The sequence below is a fragment of the Acyrthosiphon pisum genome, chromosome X (assembly GCF_005508785.2).
Source record: "Acyrthosiphon pisum isolate AL4f chromosome X, pea_aphid_22Mar2018_4r6ur, whole genome shotgun sequence".
Lineage (NCBI taxonomy): Eukaryota > Metazoa > Arthropoda > Insecta > Hemiptera > Aphididae > Acyrthosiphon > Acyrthosiphon pisum.
The window spans coordinates 16,504,599-16,530,027 of NC_042493.1; the positions used below are offsets into that span (position 1 = coordinate 16,504,599).

A 25,429-nucleotide genomic window follows, 5' to 3' on the forward strand; every position below is an offset into this window, starting at 1 on the left:
GTAGGTAGTGCTTTCATTTTTTTGATAGCACTAACCAATAATTTATTTTAATAATTAAATGAAACAAAAAAAGCTAATAATCTCATACTGATAACTTTAAAATATGTATATATGTTATCTAAATAATAAAAACACAACGACATAAATAAAGTTCTTCCCTATGTGGAATTTTGGTAATTCTACTATATAAATACAGAGTGAGTAAAATATTGTGCGGTGCAAAACAGTTTTTGCTATGTTGTATGTACATTTGTAAGACGGAGATAACACATACGGGTGTGACGTGCTCTTAAAAAAAAATTAATTGTTTAGTATTTTTATTGTTATTATTTTTGAAGTTTCTTATACTGTTTGAAAAAACGTACATTTTTGATTTCATATTCCCAAGCAAAAGCTTATTTCGGTTTATAAAAATCAAATTTTGGACAATTAATTTATTAGCTATAACTTTTATGTACATACTTAAAGTTAATCTTCACAGAATCTGTGGTTAGCTAAGTCACAAACATTGCTATAAGAGTGGCAACGGGCCCTGTTCGCTTGAAGAATATATGTGTATTAGTTACCCTGGACGTTAGGAGGATATTAAATGGCCGGTGATCGATGAGGTACTCGGGAAAACATTTTCCACCAAGTTTACTACCCTATTACTCTTACCAAATAACTTAGGTATTTGGGTGTCATCTTGGTCTTTGGTCTGTCTTCGGAAGAAACGTGTAGACGGTGGCCAAGAAGACCTCCGCTTCGATATTTCTTTGGAAAAGTTGATGTCAAACATCAAAGGTCCCTGTAATAATGTTGGTAAACTGCTAGACTAAACTACTAGTCCAAAATATGATTTTTATAGATGAAAATACTCCAAATAATATTCTGCTCAGGAATATGAAATAAAATAAGCTTTACGTTGTTTCTTAAAAAAAGTAAAAAACTTTAAGATTATAACAATAAAAATAGTAAATATATAATGTTTTTCTTTAAATGTTGTTTTGTAACGACTTAAGACAATGTTTAAGAAATATTTTCAAAATCGTTAGTGTTTCTAAATAATAGATGTTTAACATTAAATTGATCAACATGTATATATAAATATATTATACATAAATAGTAAACACACACTAACTGAAAAGTATGACTGTCTTTTTTATACGCACATAAACAATAATACAATTTTAACTTTGTAATTTCTAAGAATTAAAAAAAAAAAATATGTAACTTATAATTCTGGTACTATATGCATTGTATATTTTTATTTTTATTTAATATTCGGTTCTCGGCCTAATGGCTAAGATCAAAAAACACATTTTTTTATATTTTTCAAACTTAATTTGACTAAAAAAACTTTTATTTATATTGTATAAGATTAATTTCATAACTATATGAGTGTAACCTTGAGTGATGATCTATCACACATAACCTCGTATTTATATAACTATTTAACAATTGTACTTTAAGCTACTTTTAATAAACATTTAAGTATATTATAAATTCAAATTTTTATTTTTTCACAATCATTTATTTAAATCAGGGCTTGCATTTGAAAAAAAAAAAATATGTTTTATGTTATTTACAATTAAAACGTTCTTCAACTTTTCGTTTTCCGTTATTTAAAATAGTGTTAATACCTATTAAACTTAAAAATAATAACTAATGCGGGTAGGTAATTGCCCGAATAGGGAATATAATAATATAATCAATTCAAGATTGTTTGCGTGAAATAAATGTTTCTACGAAACCAATAAACCTTTCAAAATAAATAGATTTTAATATATTTCGTTTTGTGTTATTTTTTGTTCAGTGATATTCTATAAATTACATTTTGCGTTATGTTTTGTTTAATGATACATAATATATTTTGTTAATCGTTATGTTTTGTTTTGCGGTATTTAATTATTTTTGATTATCGCATTCCGTTACAATTACGTTTACAAACTTCAATCGTTTTTTGTTAAATATAACGTTATGATCATAACGTTTGCAAGCCCTGATTTAAATTGCCTATATTAAATCCCTTAAAAATCTTGTATGTAGTATCCTCGGAAATAATTTTGTTTTGTATACTACCTACCGATTACAGCGTAATTCTAGTGTCTAGAGTGGTTCTAAACCATTTTTGTAAGACGACACTAGTAGTATACTACTGACACATTAATCGATCCATGAAAATAGCGACTCTGTGGCCTTTGAATAAAATTTAACACTACTTTATACAACTGGTCTCATTAGTACGTCACCTGAAATCCTCACCAGTAGTCATCACTCGTCACGTCTTAATGTATAAACGTGTTACTTCTTCTTTCGTGATTATATTGTGATTGTAATTTCAAATATCGGATGAGAGATTTAAGGCCTCAGAGAATCAAATACATTTTTTATCGGGTTTTTTATCAAAATACCTAAATGGCGGTAGACCGCAAAAATTGAAAACTTGTCCACAAAATTAAGTATATGGGAAAATTCAAAAGATCACATGCTGGTGAAATGCACCTCAAATTATGTATACTTTTCAATTTTCCTAATATTGTATTAAATTTAAATTTAAAAATATTAATAAGTATGAATTCGTCGTTGACAAGTGGTGCAACATCAGAACCAATTTTGAAAAATTTTAAGTGCATTATCATCATCATTTAAAAATAAAACGTTTTATTATAAATTAATTGATTAATTGATAAATGGGTGAAACAACCTCAAAAATACAACAATATTACAGTTACAATGGATCAATTAGAAATAACATTAATTATAAAATAATAAAAAAAAATCAATAATAGGTACATAATTATTAAATACTACTATGATAGGCAATATTATATAATATACAGACTCTATCATGAAGACAGTTTTCCATTTCGATTACATAATACATTTTAATTTGTCGTTATAATTTATAATCTTCACAGTTCGAGGTACACTCAGACTCGGTATATTATTATTTTAACTTACAGTCATTGAACAGCTGACTGAAAAAAGTTGATACGTTGTTTAGGTACTGCTTGTATACCTGTCGTATAATTTAATAATTCGATTTCTAGATATCTTATATACTATATAATCATAAAATATGAAACGCGATAATATATTTACTCAATATACCATTGAGTCTATAGACTATAGGTAGATTCAAGTTGGACGGAAATGATCAAGCTGACAATAGGTAGTGAACTCATCACTGCCTTTCTTGTAAATAATATCGTTGTTTAGTAGACTTGTCTGAAAATTATATAAAAAAAAAAAAAATATTAAATATAGGTAACCGTAGTGGTTACAATTATTTTTTTTTTAAATTAACATCAATAATAATTAATTATATAATTAAAATATAGTAGCATTATAAGTTTACTAACGTGAAAAAATATAAAACACCTAAATTATAATATAATATTATACACGTCAAAGTTGTTGTACGAAAAATTACGTGACGATGGACGGTAAGTATTTAGAAATTAGAACACTCAAATTCGTAATTTTATAGTTTGAGCGAATTTTAAACCAAATACTTAATGGAATTATAGGAATCTCTATACTGTTTGGACTATTATTGTGAAAATATACACATTCAGTTGTGGCCCAACAAATTTAAAAATAATAATAATTATAAAATGTTGCTTGTTTAGTATTTTGCTGTGATTCTATACTTGTATTATATTTCTACAGATAGGTATATAATAACGAATACATATTGAAATTTAAAAATGGACGTAATCCCATCCGTCTAATTTTGAGACATTTTTAATGTATGATAAATTTCACATCAAATTGTATTGGCATAGGTTAGGTCACCACAATTGCAAATGATTACACATGGTTAGGCCATTATGTATAATATACCTTATATTATAAAAATAAAATTTTCAAATTTGCTATACATTTTGATTTAATAGGTATTTAATATTACTTAAATATTCTATTAACATGAAGACAAAGAGGAAAAAATAAATCACTTAGACATTTGAACCGTTATTTGAAAATGCATAAGTACTGTAATATTTTCACTTATTTATTTTTTATTTTTTAATCGTCAGTAGGTACCTATGAAGTATATTTAACAGAACATCGTCAGACTGACTTGATGTATTGTATCAATAATCATCCAAATATAAACGATGCACTTCTAACAAAATATGTTACTGTGTATGTAATACTATAATATTAAAGTTATTAAGACATTTCATTAAGGAGCTTCTGTCCCGGCAGTTCTCAAAGGGAATTCAATAGACAACCATATAAACATTAAACAACATCGATGCGATGGCTTATATTTATAAAATAGAGTTATTTTGGCACGCTTATCTCTCAATACATCCATGAGTCACAGTTAAATTGCCTATACAAGCCCCTTAAATTACATGTATGCACGATTACAAAAAATATTATTTAATTCCTATCACTAATTAAGAGGACGCTCCACTATCATATGTTTTATGCAAAATAAATAAACAATTAAGTCATAGCTGAAATAAAATATATCCACGATACCGAATACAATATAATATTTTGCCTCGTATTTTGGTATGTCAAAGCGTTTTTATTATTTTTGATATTGATACTATATAAAAAAATTACTATTATGATAATTTTTTTTCTTTGTGTTATATAATTACAAAAATTAAATCGCTACGAGACAGCATATAATATTGTCATTCTGCATGGAGAATAAATTTGGTTTCTAATTCTTTGACTTGAGTGGTCCTTTTTCGTTCGAAACAGTTTTAACAAATCGCTGGCACACTATTATCCATTTTTTTCCTCTTTCTATGACCCAAGCACAACGTGTAAGAAACGCATTCACGTAAAATCGATTTTTTTTAAAGCTTTCGATTAATCTTAATTAGGAATAGAGAATAATATTTTTGAGGGTTTGACATATCGGTTTCGTATTTAATTTTATTATTCAGCTCACAAAATTGTGGATTTGAATAGATATTAAATTATTTAAAGACCTTGAATGTGTTTTCTTCTATGTCGTGCGTGGGCCAGAGAGCAAAACAAAAATAGTGTGCTTGACATTTTCTTAAGTATAAAGAACACGACACGACGAGGTGTAGTGTGAATCCAGCTTAAAATAGTACCTAAATAATAATAACAATAAATTATAATAGTACGGTTGTTGCGGTGGCGACGATGGTGGAAACGGCAAGATTCACCGTTTCTTGTTGTTCTGCATTCGGGCGGCCGCGTTCCGCTGTCGGTCCGCACACAAAGGCATATGCCTCTCCGCAGACGCCTCGTTGAACGTCCGACCACAGTGTGGGCACTTGACCAAGTCCGAGTCAACCTCGTCATCCTGATCCGCCACGTTATCCAGTTCTGGCGGCAAGTCCTTAACCGTGCCTCCCGCTGCCAGGTGCCGCTGCACTGCCCTCGCTGCCCGCACGTTGCGCAACAGCTGGTCGTGTTTCCTGCGCCACGCGTCTTTTTTCTTCTGGAGCTTCTCAGCAACCCGCTGGTCCTCCTTTTGGCTCTGCACAGAAAACGAGACGTTAAGGACGGCTCTTGTGGGCTACGGTGGGTCGTGGGAGAATGGGTATGGGAAACGCTCGATTTGGGTGGAAAAGAAGTTGCGCACTACACCGCCGGTCGCAACGTGCAACAAAGTGGGTGTCGGGTAAACTGTGTTAGTGAAAACGCTAAATTTCTTATCTTCTTACTTTATTGCGATTAACTTATCTACGAACAGTTTAAAGTATTTTCATTTAAAGGTGTGTGAAGTCCTCTTAAACACGTGTTTACACTATACCTACAATCAACGTGCGTTGGAGGACTCACACATAGTCGTTAAATAGGTTACCAACCTTTTTCTTGAACGACGTAACGTCCACACCGGCCTCAGCGGCCACAGCTTCCAGCCGTTTTTTGCTCGTGTCGAACACCTTGCGCTTGCGGTCACGGTCACGCGTGCGCCGGCACACCTGCTCGTGCTTGGGCAGCCTGTCAGCCGCAAAGTCTCTGGCGCACAACGGGCAGCGGGCCATGCCCTTGGCTGGTGGGCCTCTGTCGGCAGACAATTGCGGTTTCAGGGATTGTGGCCGTGGTGATGAACCCTTGGCCGGCGTGGCCCGCTTAACGACCGGTGGCGGTCGGGGGGTGGTTTTGGCCGGAAGTGGTGATACGCGCCGCGTGGCGGCAGGCTTTTGGGGTACCTTGGCCGCCCTAACCAACGGTTTCTGGATGCCGGCCACCGTGGACGCGTTCACGCTGGCCACTGCCGCGGCCGCACCAGCACCCGCCGCTAGCGCGTTAATCACCGTCGGCTGCACGACTGGTGGCAATAGCAATCTGTTGGAGTCGTTGGACGCGACCATTGGCTTTTTAGCAATGCGGCCCACGCCACCGCCGCCACCGACACCGCCGCCAATGTTACCGTTGACTGTGGCCAGTGGTTTTTTCACGACCGTCGCGGTCTTGCTGTTTATTCGCGCCGCCGGTCGCTGCAACTGCTGCTGCGGACAAACGAAAACTAATTATTACACAATATTATCTACGCCATTTTATAATAATATCGTTATGTATAGTATAATTCAATAATTGTATACATTTCAACTTTTAAACTTAAATACAAAATTAATTTGGATTTTTTTTTTATTTAAACTCTTTGTACAATTTATATTCAATAATGAGCCTATACAACCAAACTTGATAATAATTTATCACTGAACTAGTAAAATACTTGTAATATTCTTCAGATGTGCAATAATAGCCTTTAGAGAGTGATACGATATATAGGTACCATAGTAATTGGCCGACTTCGAATAAACGATTACCGGCCACTTTACTATGCCTATTGAATGAATAGGCTATATAAGTTTAATGTGTTCAGAACTTATTGAGTAAAAATCAAGACGATTCAGCAACTTTTCCCAAGGAAGTTGATGAGTTGAACAGTGTTTAATATTTTTACTACACAACTTAAAAAACTTAAATAAATTATTAAACTTAGTTGCTACCTGAATCAATATTCCCGATCATGAATATACAATTGTATTAATTATTACCTAATCTCGATTAACAAAAACATTTTCTTCATGTAAATATAATTATGAATGCCGTTCAGATAAATTAAATAAATAAGTAATTAATTTCAACAGTTTTATATAATACCAGACGATTACTATTTGCTAACCACTTGAACAGAGAAAAATCATATCATAAAAGTGATCATATGATTCATATTGATCTTGATTCATATCATTATCATTAATTTATTTGTTTTTATTAAAAATAAATAAAAATTACAATCTACAGTATACAATCTAGTATCTAATATACAATCTCTAAAATTAAAAACAATAAATAAATTTAATAGGTGCACTGAGATATAGTTATAAATATATAGATTATAGGTACATCAGGATATATTAAGTATATTCTTATATATCTGAGTGAGTAAGAGAACCTATTATTATTTATGGTGTGCATAATATATTATCATTATAATATAATAATGTTTGTGTTTTCAGTATAGGTATTTAAAAACGTTGTTTTGATGCAATTTTCTGCGTTTATCATATCACACGATATGAAACACGCACATGCATTACACACTGTGCAGCTATTTTCGATACTACTTAACATTCCTACTATAATAATACTTATAAGTTATAATAAATAAATAATAATAATAATACTCTACTAGGTACATAATACCATGCTATCTACTGTTAAAATATTTAATTACGGTAAAAAGTAAAAAATACAAGCCCCATAAAAAAAATGTAATGTAAACTACGACAAAATCGATAACTCTTTCATTACATGCTATTTGGTCAAAACTAATTTTATTTTTTGATGGAAATCCGTAAACACACGAACGATGCAACATTAAACTTTTTAAATTCATATTTCATGTATTTAATTTTAATGCGACCACTGCGCACAAAATACTACCAGTTCATAATTTCAACTTTGACAATTAATATATTATAAACTCATCACAAAATTAATTTAATGTCTAATTAAAATATAATTACACATCCATATATGGACATAACTATAGTTATACCGATAAATTATACTTAAACATTAATACTATATTATTAATCGTCACGTATGACCCAGTGGCGTAATTACGGGGGGGGGGGGGGGATTTGGGTGTCGTATCCTCCCCCATGACCTTTTTTTTTAAGACTGGTTAAATACATTTACCTATGTACTTCTTTATCTAATAATATATTTTTTTTATTATTGATATCAAATGCCTCGGCTAGCTGGCAGTTGTCCGAAAAATGATAAGAGTGATAAGAGTATTATTTTTTCGTGGATCGACGACGCTCGATGATTATCAGATTATTTTATCTAGATTAAAGACTATCGTCCCATTGAAGTATTGAACAAAAAATAACTTAATAATGATTTGTACACTTAATCGGAATTTTCGTAGTGACTTTTCTAGTTTCGTCGTTATTCGGTAATCGAACATCGGTTATAAGTTACAGTTATACAATCAGCAATCGGCATTCGACTTTTATAGTTTTATAATTCATAATTTCGATGGCATAGTGCATTAGTGTACACATGTTGTAAGTGCAAAATTCTGAAAAATGAGTTTTTTGCATTGTTATCTTGTTAACAACTTTCTACATATTGTGTACAAATGTTGTAAGTGTATAGTAAATATTAAGTCTGCTAGAGGTTGGCGCATTTGTTTTAGTGCATGTAATCTGTGTGAAATAAAATCACAGTTATCGTTCTCCTGAACAATTACAAAAATGTCACTTACAACATGTGTACACTATGCCATCGATTTGATATTGTGATATAGGTACTGATATTAAATTAATCATTCGTGTGGAGTTTTGTTATTTTATTTGAATATTTATAAATATATTGCACTGAAAGGTGCTTATAATAAATAATTTTTTTTTTTTGGCGGGGGGGGGGGGAAATGTTAAAAAATGTCATCCCCCCCCTCCACAAAAATTACCAAATTACGCCACTAGTATGACTATGTGAAAAGAATACAAGCAGTGAACTTATTGATATCAATAGAATACTTAGCATACTGTCTAGATAATAATAATTATTATAGGTAGTAGAGCAGGTTATTGCAGGTATTGCACTAAAAATATTCAACATTTACCCAATAATTCGAAAAGCTGCGTATAATATAAAGTAATGTTACATAATATTATGCTTACACAAATACACAATACATTTTTGAATAATTACGAATACTGTTTTATAAAATCACAATTTAAAGCGCGTACATAATTTATAAATCTATATATACAAACAAAAATAGTTTCGATTACGTGGTATAGTTTATACTATTAATAAATTAATATAAAATACTCTCAAATAATAAGTGTTAAAACAACAGCGAATAAATAAATATTGCATAAACACTTAAATCAAAACTACAAAAACATCAAACATTTATATATTTTATAAGATTAAAAACTGCTGCAAGCTTAAAGAAATATTTAGCTATAATTGAATAACAAAATCTAAGTAACAAAAATAAATTGGCCAAGTAGGTATAATAAATGCAAACTTTACTACCCAATAACCGGAAATAATATTTTAAAACGATATATAATTTGTAGTTGGCAATGTTATACCTGCTATGGATGTTATCGTCGTTGGTGTAAAGTGCAATTTCATTAGTATTCGAGTGTTTAACTTTCCGTGGGTATGTCGTTTTTTTTAAATAACCATAAAATTAAAAAAAAAAAACTATAATACTGTTCAATAAGTTCACATACATCCATAAAATAACTATTACGTTAGGTATTTTCCTATACTTTCCGCATTACGTCACAAATATATTATGTTTAAAAATGTTTATATTATACAGGATAATTTTTTTTATCGCGAACCACTCGTATTATATTGAAAACTATTGTCGTTTGAGAAAATAATTTTGTACTCAATTTTAATCACAAATGGTCCACTAATCCGCTGTAAAGTATGTATATCTTTTTTTTTTACTTTTTGAACCGACGGCGCCGCGGGAATTCTTTTGCAGTACTTTCTCGGCACCACCAAACTATATATATATATATCTATATTATTTAACATACTTACAAGTTATAACTCATAAACTACTCATCTGAAATTCAAATTTTACGAAAGCACTCATTCTGGTAGAAAATTTGTATACAGGATATACGATATACATGTGGATTTGGTGGATCCGATTTAAAATGAAAATGAACAGTATTATAGGTTATAACTTAACGTTCTTAACGTTGACTTAACTAAACTAACACAAGTTAACCATTTTCCCACTTTTTAGATTAAATGTTGTTTATACTTGACAGGACGTTTATTCAATAAAAATATTTACCACTTTTACCATGAAAATATTCTATAGATATAATATGACAGTAAGTACTTTGTTATGAACATTTTGAACAATATCCATACTTAAAGAAAACTTACAATTTTCTATTTTATTGAATTGTATGCATTTTGGAGGGGAGAAGGTCCATGACCGCCGGTTTCTGCCGATGGAATAATTATGTAGTATGCTTATGATCCACGACTCGACAAATTTGTGCCGCCACGCTGACTATATAGGTTACTACTTTACCGTGTCACAACTCACAACAATGTACATAATATCACACAACAACTCTATTAAATAATTATTACGTGTTGGACGTTAGACATTATTACGATGGCGGGCCAACATAATATTTTATAACAACAGTATGCGCATGCAGCATGCCCAACCTCAGCGGACGTCATTGCGACGATAATGACCTGTTGGTTTTGATCGTAGTCGCCGTCGTCGTCACCGCTACGGTCACCTCCATCACCGTCGCCGTAATCACCGGCATTACCTGCACCTGCCACCGCTCGTTTCGGACCACCACCGCCTTTATCCGGTCCGGCCGCGGGTGGCTGTGGTGGCCGGTGTGCACCGCCAGCCCTGCCGGGTCCGGTGCCGCCGTCCAGTAACCACTTGAGCTCGGGCGCCGACTGGGCAGTCTTCATTTTGCCGGCTCCCCCGCGTGAACGATTCCGACAGCAGCTGTCCGCCCAGGTTGGGCAGCCGGCCGAACAGGGCGAGAAGTTCGCCGCGCACGTCACCACCGTCCGCGGTGCTGATGCCCACCAAGTCGGCGCCGCCACCCGCGGTAAAGCAGACCGTCTTGCACAGCGGATCGTCGTCCGCACCGGACAGCGGTCTCAGGGGCCGCGACCGGTCGCGACCAGTCAGACTCCGCCGCCTCTGCCGTTTCTGTTGCTGATGGTGCTGGTAGCCCGGCCCCTGCTGCTGTTGGCTCCGCTCGGCAAACAACTGTCGTACCTTCGCGCCGGGTCAAGTTAATTAGACAATACTGCAATAACGCACAGCGGTACGTAGTTTGGTTGATGACCAAATGATAAAACATTGACGTGAACACGTTAAGATTAATCGTAGGTACTCACGGCAGAGTATACGCAATTTGGTTTGATACCTACGATTTCTTAAACGATTGTCGACCGTCGTAAAGTGTATATAGCTATGCGCATTGTATAGGTATACCTATAACGTTTTTAGTACGACGATATTTAGTTTGAGCGAGCAGAACACCTGTCGTACAATGGGGTTCGCAATATAAAAAATATTGAAATATCATACCCAAACAACACAGGCACAAAAAATAATTTATATACACAAAATAGGTACTATACTCGTGGGTGATTTGATAGGTTTTTAGAGTTATGGCCATACACATACAATATTATTATACTTTTGTTATAATATTAAAGTGAAATGTGTAAAATATTTATTATAATTTGATAATTAAGTAATAGCTAAATAAGAAAACAATTCCGAGAAAACAATCGAATCGTTCCGATGCGTCGACGATGACGCCGCCGTCGTCACTCCGTGCTAGACATATTATGTTTACGGTTATTATTCGTACGGCGACATCGATATAATAATATATCATATTAAACTATTAATAAAACATTGTGGAGAGTACCTACGCAACGGATGTTGTAGTGTACCTTACATAAACTTTCATTTATCAATACATGGTAGTCAAAATGATAGACGTATGCAGAAAGATGTATAACAAACAAGTAAGTTAGACTGACTAATAAAGGCGTATAAACTTTATTAGTCAGTCTTGGTTTTGTATTCATTGGTCAACTATATAATAATATGATGATATAGTCCAAGTCACTGTGACAAAATATGTAATAGGTACCTACTTAATTCAATGTGAGGATGGTAATAGTGGCACTGATCACTGAACACTGATGACATATGTCATTTTTAGATGGGGAGGATCCACCGGGAAATCTTTGGATCCAGAATTTGCGTTAAAGCACGTACAAACAAATTATTAAACATTGAATTATGTAAGTGCTATGATCGCATCTGACTCTTTAATTTAAAAAAGGAGTGGTGACGGGTGGGAGGGGGTGGTTGACCCTAGATTTACGATGTCATAGTATATTTTAGACTTTTCAGCGCTACTGGACAGCTGAATGGTTCCTAGCTACATGTCAAATTACAATGCAATTTGAAGTATTATTATAATATAATATATATTATATAATAATCTAATATTTTTAACCATAAAATATTTCATCAATGTTATATAGCACATAAGTATATTTTTATAAAGAATGAAATTTGCTTAATATATTTTAATTTGTATTTCAGATGGATATTAGCTACCGATATAGTAGACATCGTAATAGGTATAATTGAACGATGTATAATATTTAAACGATATTGATCGCATTGCATAACAGCAGTCTATTTCGTTCGATAATAGCGTGTGAACACAAAATATATTTTTATATAAGCCCATTACAGAATTACGCTATAATTATTTGTACCTACAGTTTCTGCACTAAACCAAAATAAATCCTATCATGATATAAAACATAATATTATGTCAAAAAACTTTCATTGTTATTTCAAAACTTAAAATTAAATAGGTAACAAAAAGTAACCTTAATAATCACTAGGTAATGAGTTTTTCGGTTATCAAAAATCTTATAACTTATAAAGATTAAAGTTATACATTTTTAGAGTTGTAAAAAATATGTAAAATTGAACTTAATACACGATAACTTTTATTAATGTTGCTATACTCGTGAATTTAACAATATGGAGAGTAAAAGTAAAAACTTTACTGAGGTAAATTAACTTATCTTATATGGGTTGTGCCATCACTAGCAACAACCAACAAAATAATAATGAACAGCAGTTTATAACAGGCGTCAAATATGTGAAACACATACTGAACCATTATCATAGTTGTCAATATTGACTTCAGTAGGATGTATAATTTAATATAATTTTATGATAAAATGTCCGTGAAAAAGTAAGTAGGTATATAAAATGTCCAAATGTCCAATTACCAAATGTCACGTAAAAAAAAATATAGCCGGCAATTTAAATTAAGTATTTATTTTCATACCTAATTACCGTAAACTCTACCTACGTATATGACGTGATGACATATTATTGTCTATTTTTCTCGATATCTCTAAACAACGGGTCAATTGATTTTACCCATTGAATAAAAACCCCAAACGTGGTACCTATAGTCTGTAAACGAGTCAGCTTCATCTATGCGTTCACTATTTTTATCTTCAACACGTGTAGACGCGTCTACGTGTAGTACTATAGTAAGAATATTATTCCTTTTTATTTTTTATTATAATATACGCAAAAAACAGAATATTACGCTTGTAACGTACCTTTCCCTTTACGTCGACCTGTACGATAGAATCGCCGCCACTTCCGGATCCTACTGGCCTGCGCTGCGGTGGCTGCGGCTGCACAGGGGCGATGGCGCCGACAATCCGCCGGACAGGTGGCACGGGAAGATCATCGCTTCCGGTGGTCTTGGTCGATGAGGTAGTTGACGACGTCGTGGACCCAGCGACGGTGCCTTTGACAGCCGCCACGGTGGCCAAATGCCTCTGCTGGAACTTTTTCTGTACAACATCGTATGATATTATTGTAGTAAAATATATCATTATAATACTCTGCAGTACACTATGGTCTTAGAAGGTCGCCTTGGCATTGACTCAATCATAATGTATACACCTACTTATATATACGGAAGAATTTTCAATAATTATTTATACTCTATCTGTAGCTACATAAAATATAAGTCACATTATATGTGACTGACTATTGCCAATCAAACGTTCAGAACGTCTAATAATTATAATATCGTTATGCTAGCATTACTAACTTTGTACATAAGGTACTGTTATAACAGACAATAGGGGGTATTTAATATTTTAACATTTGTTATAATATACAGGAAGTAACAGGAAGAACTGACAAAACAAATTATGCTACTTAAACGTATGATAAAAATTATGAAAATGATATAGTTAATAAATAATTTAAAAAATACATTCATGTCAAGAAATTTCCCAAAATAATATTTAAAAAAAAGCTATTACGTTCTAAATTAATTTACTCAAATAAATATTGATATTTTAAAAATTCTAAAAAATAAAGTACTTGACGTAGTTCAATTTTTTACCATCAAAATGTTTCCTATACCTAATCAGATTCACAAGTAGGGTATTTTTAATTTTCCAAAAAAAATTACATCAAATTTATAATTTTTTTGCTAAAAAAGAAATTCGAAAATATTTATTAGAACAAAAGTTATTTTATTTGTCAGGTTTTCCTGTTACACCCTGTATAGGCAAATGTTAATTAATAATTAGATTATATACATTTATGAGCTAAGCAAACTATGCAAATCAAAGTTTTTTTTTTAAGTGGTAACAACTAAATTAGGAGGACATTTCAATTACAAGTCAATTCATTGACAAAGTTCAATTTCAAATCTAAATGTGAAAACTAAAATATAGATTAAAAATATTTTACAGATGATCACATGTCATAGCGTCTTTGTTAGTTGTTGGACAATTAAGAAATTATGACACTGCTATAGTTACTGCTAATAATCGTAGTACAATTTTAGAATTTATGCATTATTTATAAGTTATAATTGATAACTCATTACTATGTTAATAATCAAAAGTGGATAATAATATGTTAGAGTAGCAAATGACAAAAAAATATTCGTTTTTCAATACATTTAGTAGGTAGGTTATTTAATACACAATTAATAACAGCTGCTACGTTTTTTACACTATTTTTTAAAAACGGCACTTCAACAATAATGGTAACTTTAAACGATGTCCCTAAGGTCTGTAATTTACATACTATGTATTTTCCTCTGAAACCTATCGCACAACTGTACAATACTGTTCACCGTATTGGTCTGTTTTGAACTAAAAATTTGGGAGTATTATATAAGGGTAATATGTAATATAGCACTATATTAGTGTTAAATGTAAAATATTATTTCAAAACAACGAGATCACGCATAAAAAGAGGAGCAGTGGAATTTATATATTTTTAAGTGTCGCGAGTTATCTTCTAAGGCAGTGATATCTGCGTTATTCTGAAGCAAATTTACAATAGGTCGACAATTAGTCGGTTGTCACCGTCACTCACTTGCATGTCCATCAATCTCGATTGCTGTTGACCAGCCGCCGCCGGTGCCCGCAAAGGCGACGACGCCATGATCACGGTGATATACTTTGTCTACAGTGGTCGTGCCTCTCGTTGTCCTCGCCACCGTTTTGCGCAGGTGCTCGTACAACGAAAGCTGTTTGGATTCTTGCGGATGCAGTCGTCGGCGAGTTTCGTACTCTACATAAATCATATAACACGTATAGAATTAAACACTAAATCATTGCTACCACAAAACAAAAAAAAGTCGAGGTAACTCGAACCTTGATCGTATAAAAAGTTCAATAAATGCCTAAAGTCTAAAACCCCGTAAATTGTAACCGTGAAAACTGTAACCTTGAAAAGTTTTACACTGCCTAACGTATGCGTTTGTATAAATTGTTTGACTATTAAATTTATAAAATATATTAAAACTACTATAATAGTTACTAGGTAATTGTACCTATGTTTTTATATCAATGGTACACATGGTAGATGTAATAAATAAGGTGTAATAAAATTATCTGCTATTTATAGTTATTTTTAACTCTCTATAAATTGTCTTATACACAATCTTAATAATTACATGTAAGTAGGTATAATTTAATATGATAAATATGTATTATTTGTATACTTAACGTTAAACATGTGCATAGTGTTAAATATATTCAAACATTTGCATGAATGTATTTGTTCATATTTATTAATTGTAAATAAATGTATATACAAAATAGAAATAAGAAGTAGATTTAGAAGTAGTTATTTAAAAGGGGAAGGGAATTTTTACATAAGCATACATTTAAAGTACATATCGGGGTACAAAATTTGTTATATAACATGGATTAAGCTATTAAGTCCATTAGGAGGGGACTTAAAGGGGAGGGCCAGTAAAATTTTTCCTGGCCAAAAATGTTTACCAAAGAAAACAATCTACAAATAAATAATAAAAATTTGATGTAAATTATGTAAATTATGATCCAGCCAATAACCACGCAGTTAATACCTTAGAATAAAAAAAAAATATGCATATTATATACATAGGTACTACAGTGATATTTAACAATAAACATGTTTTAAAAAAGTTTGATTCCCGAGGCCGTCAGTTTAATCATTAACAAAAAATATTCACTGAACTCTTTACGATTTCCCCGCGAATAAAACAAATTAAAAATCTTCTTCTTATTTATTATAATTATCTGTATGAATAATTTTAATCAATCCAATTCCCTTACATAATATACGGTTTCTCCTGACCTCGAACATCCGCGTAGCATTCAGAAAAGATATTATAATATGATGCTAGAATTTTAATTAAAATAGTTATTGAGGGTTTTCAAATAATAAATAATAACTGAGATTAAATAGTGATACCTATCACTAACCATAGATTCTAGGGCTATCAGATATACAGCTAATTTTGTCTGATCGGTCGATAATTCTGCCCAGTTTGGAATAGACAGCAGAACATTTCCTTTCCTACTAAATTATGTTCAATTAAATATTGAATATAAATAATATAATGGAGCCACAACGATTTATATTCAAAAAATAATAATAACTATGATATAACGGAGATTCGTCGAGTTTATATGGTGGTGGTACTGGTAGTGGTGTTCAGTCATATTATACGGTTAATTAGTCAAGTAATTAATACAGCTTTTTCGTGATAACGATTATTATCGTGGTGAATGGAATAAATATCATGCAATTCTTTTTTATTATTATTACCACCAACGTCGTATTATTTTAATTTATAGGGAGTTATATTATATATAGTTATATACAAGTACCTACGTACCTACGCTACGTTGGCGGCCGTTTCCGATGGAATGGAATATTTTAATAATTGTTGTCCTACTATATTATGGTACATAATATATTATTCATGACAAGTAAGAACGAGCACGGAAAAAAAGAAGCCACGGAACAACCCATTAAAACTAACATGCCAAACTTTAGGAAAGAACTATACCAAATAGGTAGTTGCAGGTTAAAATAAATAATAATATAATAAATAAATATAACTGATAAATATATATTATTTTGCAACAAAGTGTTATTTTAAATAAAATAGTTAAAATCGATAGCATTGCATATAGGTTACCTTATTCAAAATTTAAAAAAAACTATGACTTATTAATTATTAGAGTATTATAGGTGCTAATGTAATAGTATACTCCTATAATACAAGAACATATATTATATAATATATATTTCTTTTTTTTATCAAAAATTACTATACTATGAATGGAATATTGGAATGCAATAAAGAACAAGTTGAAAAAAAAAATAATACGTCATCTTAGCTTGTTACCTCAGGATGTAGGTAACAAAAATATAGTATTATCAATAGTTTTATCATAAATACCCATTGGAAAAATATGCAACTTTTCACAAATCTTTATATTAAAAAAATACATTTTATTTTAAATAATTGAGTATAAAGTGCATAATATGATAAAATACATGTTTTTTAGAAAAAAAGTACCTATGCTCAAAAATTAAAAAATAATTTTTCGAAAAATAAACGAAATATTATGTAAAATTAAGCATTTTATCTGGTCATTACATAAAACAAGTTTCTACCTTGATCTGCTATATAAATTAAAAGCACATAGAAAAATGCAATAATATGCAATTCTTGCAATTTCTTAGTTATCTATATATTATACCTAGTACTTACCTATATGACGTATTCTGTATAATATAGGTTTGATTTTGTATATAGTTTGATAATTAAAAATAAAAGAATAAAAAAAAATGAAACATGTTCATTACATAAGCTATAAGCAATATGCCAATATATTATTATTGTGATAATGATTTTTGTCATATTCTTGACAAGACTTTTAAAGTAAAAAAATATCAAAATAGGAAATATTCTAGTTTGCGAACAATTTGTTGGTGCAGATTGTTTAAATATTACTAATCATTATTATTCTTTAGTCAATTTGATTAAAAATATAAATTATTTTATTTTATTTATCAGTTTACCGTACAAGAATAATAATTACTGCTCAAAAATTATTATTATTTGAACTGACACGGTGAGACCAGGAGTGAGTTTTGACGATAATTCCGTGCACGAGTTATTTGTCGAGTGTGCCTAAAACACAGTCGCAGGATTCCGGTGCGTAACGCTCGCGCGATTTTAACTGAACGTCACGCATTGTTGTCGTAGTACGTCATATTATTATTATTATTATTATTGTCGACGGCTCCGCATCGAAGAAAACAATACGATAATAATAATAAGAGTATAAAAGGGCGTGCAAATACCATATCAATACCGCCACGGTTAGTTTGATCGGATGACTGTGTAATATATTTTAATTAAACTACAATTGTAATGTAATAAACTATATAATATACTATATAGGTACCATATTTGGTATAAATTCGGTTAAAATAAGTTGTAAAAAAATGCTTCTCTAGTAAGGATGACGTAGATAGCCAATATAAATAATATGTAACTTGGTAAACTATTATATCTCATGTTACAACTTAAAATGTATTTATATCTTCTATATTCTATTAAATTAATTTTAATCGTGTACATAGAGGTACCTATTTATCTAACCTACCTATAACTTATTACTTTATTAGCCATCATAATATATTTTTTAACCTAGTTTTAATTGTTAAGAGAAGTCGCACCCGCATGTGTTGCCTCCGTTTTACACACGTACGACGTACAACATTTTCGTTTGCTAGTTTCAATAGGATGTTGTCAGTTTTGATATTGGAGTGAAGTGACCCATAATTAACTTTTAGGTAACAGCACTATCTGTCTTTTTTCGTTGGTTTCTTACAATATTTTAAATTTTAAGTGAATTATGAGTATGTAAAACATTAATATTTAAAAATGCTTATAAGTCACTTAAAATTTAAAATATCATAAAAAACAACGGGAGAACAAAGATAATGTTGTTACCTAAATGTTTGATAATTCACTCTATTATCAAAACTAACAGCACACTATTTTAACTGGCGAACGAAAATTTGCTATATCGTCCGTGTGTAAGACGGAGACAACTACCGGTTTTATAAAATATTTTCAAAAGCCGCATGGCATCATTTAAAATAAATAAATACTAAAATGTATAGTACCTATACAGTATAGCTGATTGCTGTGCTTTTATATTATATAGTCGACGGGGTACACGCAATATTTACAAACTATAATAGTGCCACCGACCGAAAGCAATTTCTGATTGGGTTGTTACGATTTACGACTACATTGAAATTAACAAATTATTTATTTGATCGATTTGTCAACACTTTTTTTTTAAACGATATAATCAAGCAAATCTATCGGTTACGCCACTGTTTTATCAACAACTCTAAACTAAAACGCACTCAACTGCTAATCAATACAAATTATAATAATAAATTAATAGGTACCTATATTATGTTGTTACCTTTTATATGAGGCAGTTTCAGAAGCGTATAAGATCGTATAAGGAGGTTTCGTAAATTACGTGATACCATTTTTATATGATCACAATTTCTATACTTGCCTATTGTTATTTGGTTTTTTTTTTAATTTCACGTCAGAAATATTGTAATATCAATAGGTGAATACTCAGAATAACTGTTTAAATGGTGAAAATTCATGTTGAAACAATATAAAATCACATGACAAGTTAAGTAGGTATGTAATATATCAACTGTATAGGCAATTTTTTTTGGTAAAAATGGCAACGATAAAGCAAATTAAGGATATTAACAATAATTTTATAGAAATCGTTAAAAATTAAGCAACAATCAAAATCCATCTGATAAAATATAGAAAAGTACCTATAGGAAAAGTTTGGGAAGTTTATGGTTTTTTTTAACTCAGTTAAGTTAATATGCATTAATAAAAAGAAGTTAAAAGTTCATTCAATTTTTGATTACCTTAGTTAATACACATTTTTTTTAAAAACTTTTTATCAAGTAAATTAACTTTTTAAATCGTTAATGTCCAACCTTGCTTATATATATAATATATAGGTATTTGTATGAATATATGAAATAAAAAATGTTCAAACGTATGTATTGCTTTTATTATAAGAATAAAATTGAGTCATCAACTACAGTACTGTACTGGACTTTTGTGATTTACATTTTTAAGATAATATACATATCTATGTTATAAAACATAGGTGACAGATTATTGGTGCAAAAATAATTGTAGTCATGCGGTGGTGTATATAGAATCGATTGGTTGTTAAGCAATAATAACCTACTAGCCCTTTATGATGTGTGACAGAGTCGATAATAATATATTACTGACTGAATTAATAGGTTATTTCAAAACTACCTGTGTATGCGCATTCAAATAATATATCAATATGGAAAACGCTTTCGAATGTACCTTAGTGATATAGATATTATGCGACAAGACCGTAAAACCGATCGTATAACGTTATAATATACATTGCAATATATTACCACTAGGTATAATAATATGTAACCTATACCTACGCTTTATTCCTATTAGGTACAGCGCTGCAGATGCAAAAATCGTTTGGCCTGTGTCGTCGCACGACAGATCTCTTATATGTATATTATTACCCATTCGATTGAACTCACCTCCATCGATCGTGTATATCATAAATACCATGCCTCGGCGAGAACGGTTTTCGTTTCGCCTCCGACGCCGCCACCCACGCACAACTGTATTATTATTATACTAAATATTACTATCGTACGAACGATCGTGCAGTCGGAGGTAGGTGTACACGTGCCGATGATTTTATGTGAGCGCTTATATTATTATACGTGTGCTGATTTTTCGCGGAGGCGGCGGCGATAGCGCCCTAACTACGGACGGCCGAGGACGACTTCGCCCACGCCGTCACCTCCACCGCCCGTCACTGATGCCGAGTCATTGCCACTCGCGCACAAGCACAACCACACACTCAGTTATAGTCACTTCGCTCGCGCGTAAGTTGTGACGGCCGATGGTGGCGTTATAGTAACGACGACGATGTTACACACACTCACACGATATGCGAATATTTCATAAAAAATTGAATAATGACACACTCGCGAGAATCGATCAGGCTTCCAACCCCGCCAAAACGACCTTATATTATAATATCGTATATCTTGTGACCATCACCCCCTGTAGCCGACCGAGTCATCGATCGCGCGTGCCCGGGTGTGCTCTGATTTTTAAATGGTATACGATATAATATATACATGACGTATATATTTTGACAACGCAGACATACCCTAACATAACCAGATAAGTCTTAGTATTTCAATAAGGCCATGGCATTGTGTTTTACACTAGAGAATTTAACATTTTTGTAGGTAGCTTTATTATAAAGCTACAAAAATATTTAATTCTCGAGTATAATTTATAATATTATGTCCTTTACGTAACGGTGTGACATAGTACCGTAGCCAGAGACCCTCAGTAGCTCCTCTCTAAATATATTTATCTAATTGCATTTCATTGAATTTTTAGTCGTCTTAACTTACTTGTCAAAAATAATATTGAAAAGTTACATAATTCAAATTATTATGATGAAATAGACTAGGTAGCAACATTTAAAATTGTTTTTTAAAAAAATCGATACAAAATGATATAAGTGAAGGTTCTAATAATGATCAGCCATATAATCATACCAATTTGGTTAGTTTTTAAAGTAATACATATAGCATATTATAATATTTTATAGTTTATTAATATAACGCAATAACGTTAATCATAACTTTAATTGTGTTATTTGCGTTTAGACTAATATTATGATTGTTGATAAATTTTTATTTGTTACCTACCTAATATTATATTTCTCTAGGTACTTGTGTTTATGGTGGCATAGAGGGGTTAAACAGTGCAGCTTGGTATATACAACTGGTATATGAGTCACCAAAATTTGTCTAATTTCTGTACTCCCAAAAATAAGATGTCACCGTGTCGGGTTATGTATTCGAAAATGATATGTCCGAATGAAATTTGTTCAAATGAAAAGTGTTCGAAAAAGCAAATTTTTGAATGAATTTTCGTTAGTATAAATTTGTGTTCGAAAACTGCAAATATTATATTGATATAGATATTAAGATATCTATAGTATATTCTCTAGTATATTACGACTATTAGAAAGAAATCCAAAAGTAAGACCCCCCCGTCAAATCCACCAGAATTATAGTCAGTAGCTCAACGACTTGAATATGAAATGCCGGAGTGCACACTACTAATATCACTAAATAGTAATAATACTAATAATAATACTTGGCATAGTAATTTAAATAAGTTATTTTCAAATTGCAGATAGAATATGTAACCATTTAATATTTAAAATAGTAATATTGTTGGCATAGGTTGATATTGAAACATCCAGGTGCATAAATTATATTATTCAAAACAAAATCTTAATCGAACAAAATTCATTCGAGCATATAACCTCTCGTCCACTTCACCCCTTCACCACTTCCAAAATACATTTTTACATATTTTCTGCTATTAATACATTAAAGTATTAAGTTTTGCTCATTATTTAAAATCTTAAAACATTCACAAATTTTGGAATAAAATACCTACGTACACCCATCAACGTTTTTAGTTAGATAATGCGAATCTGTAATTGGAAAACTGAACCGGAAAGTGGTCTGGTTTCTGGACACGCCTATTATGGCTATAAGGAATGATCATACTATATTGTTATTACTGCTGATTACAATGTTGCACGCGGCGTTAAAATAACTATAATAGCGACCACCATAACTGGATTAATAAATTATTATTTAAGGTGGCATCGACCGGCTGACAGCAGCGGCGGCAGCGCGTTTATGTGCGGGCGAACGGGTGGGTTGATGTGCGTGTACCCAAAATAGTTGTACCTATATATTTATTAAATTTATGTGCGTTTTATACTTTTATATACGTTTTATATTCCTACGTATATATCTTCATTATTGCATTATAAATACTAAAATATATGTTATTATGTGTAATGTATAGCTGTTATGATATCGTATAATATGATACAATTATAATATTACTTTAATAGGACACTAACCATGAATGACGTATTGTGTCTGTCTTATAAAATATGTATGGCATGCCAAATTTTTGTTAATCAGAATCGATTGTGTGTTGTTGGTTTTAATATTAGAGTGAATCGACCTATTATTAAATTAGCTATTAACTAAATATATAAATAGTTATAAGTTAGGTATTAACTCTTAAAACATTATCTATGCTTTACATTTTTAAACGAGAAACGAGTTTGTAAAATATTACAAAGTAAAAATGCTCATATGTAGAAATATCGAAAAAAAACTGGCGCTTAAGCACAGATAATGTATTCAAACCTTCAGACGTCAACTATAATAATAGATCAATAATCAATTCACTGTTATATTAAAACTATAACAACACATAATCCACTTTGATGAACACTATGCCATAAGTTGTGTCCACAAGTCACAACACAAGCATAGATAGTAGATAGCGTCATCTCAAGACTTGCGTAAAGATGAATTTAAACATTTTGGATTAGCATGGAATAACTTTCTCACAGAAAAAAAAAAATAATAATAATAATACAATTAATAAAAGACAACAGTCAAATATATATTTTTTAAAACGTTTATACATATAAACATGAAACAACGTAGACATAAAAATAGCATTGATTACTTAATCTAGGTATTTATTATTTGAGTTCGTTTTCTCACACTTACACAACCACTTATATAGTTATATAGTTATACCATCCAAACACTATATTTGATCATAATAATAATGATTTGAGTAGAAAAACTAACTCAAATAATAAATTTCGATTTTGATATTAATTTCACATGTACCTATATAATATATAGTATAGTTAATAAAAAGTAAGGTTTTTAGTGAGATCAGAAGTATATTTAAATTTATGATTTTTATTTCAATTGTCTAAATTGAATTCACTGTTATTAGTTTTCATTATTTTCAAAAAAAAAACAATTATATTATAGGTACATAATATAGATTTTAGGGTGGTCCATAAATCAAAAAATGCATTAGAAGTCCTTATAATTTATTGTTCCTTCTATACCTTGAAAATATCTCAAATACTAGATTAACTGCCCGTGACTATACAGTCTACAGTGATCAGTGAGAGGTCATTTTCAATCTTAAAAAGACTTAAGAAACCTTAAAAATACTAATGGAGAAAAACCGATTCAAATTTTTATTCAATCACATTATGTAACACTACAAAGCCTAAATACAGTTTACTATTTTTTTCGTATACGTATTCTAATTATCTATTAACTATTACTAAACTAGTAATAGTAGTAACAAGCCTATGAAGTGACTAAGGAAAGTTCCTTAAAAAATATTTTCCATAGGTACCTACCTTAATATTATTTATGTTATTCGTGTAGTAAGTACTATAAAGACTAAAATATGTATTAATTTATAATTTATTATGATGAAAAAATAGTTTAATAGTCATACATACATTCTAGTATGTAGGTTAGCCGTTACTCGTTAGGTATTTGATTTTATAAATAAATGTTTTATCCTTTCTAAATAAAAAATGCAATATGATTGTATGCATGTGTTATTTACTCAGAATATTACAAGCATACCGATTGTAAAAGTCTCGTCATTGGAGTGTTTTCATTACCTCCGGCGATATCTTTCACTCGATCACAGTGAGGCGAGAGGTAAATGACATAAAAATATTAACCAAGTAACCACATTTTACCATTATGTACCATATTAGGTACCTTTACCTATACCTTTATGGCTATGGAATGTGCATCGTTAGAGGGTGTATGAGTGTATGACATATGTCCCCCCCCATGAAAAGTTAATAGATCTTGTTTATACTTTATATATAGGTAGTATCAAATTCTAAATTATGCATATTAAAAATTGATTATTTTTGAGGATATGACGTTTTAATAACTTATGTTATTTTTATAAGATGCAGTTAATACCAAATTAATAGTATACAACTATAAAATAATTAATCAGCAAAGGATAGGTATTAC

General features: G+C 31.2%; 1 protein-coding gene across 5 annotated transcripts in view; it reads right to left on the reverse strand.

The window, feature by feature from the left end:
* Positions 1–2,895: 2,895 nt before the first annotated feature.
* The window catches only part of LOC100162021 (PE-PGRS family protein PE_PGRS18), a 31,735-nt gene continuing 9,201 nt past the window's right edge, over positions 2,896–25,429 (reverse strand). The window contains exons 1-6 of one of the 5 annotated variants that reach the window (XM_029485981.1): positions 21,023–21,505; positions 15,449–15,646; positions 13,657–13,896; positions 5,793–6,440; positions 5,103–5,461; positions 2,896–3,210 (exon numbers count right to left, since the gene is read on the reverse strand). In XM_029485981.1, the coding sequence (XP_029341841.1) occupies positions 5,141–5,461; positions 5,793–6,440; positions 13,657–13,896; positions 15,449–15,517 (1,278 nt within the window). In that variant the 5' untranslated portion in view covers positions 15,518–15,646; positions 21,023–21,505 and the 3' untranslated portion in view covers positions 2,896–3,210; positions 5,103–5,140. Of the gene's footprint in view, positions 3,211–5,102; positions 5,462–5,792; positions 6,441–10,704; positions 11,041–13,656; positions 13,897–15,448; positions 15,647–15,729; positions 15,865–21,022; positions 21,506–25,429 lie in introns of those variants that run through there. The other 4 variants (XM_001942693.5, XM_029485982.1, XM_029485980.1 and 1 more) reach the window with 4 other exon arrangements.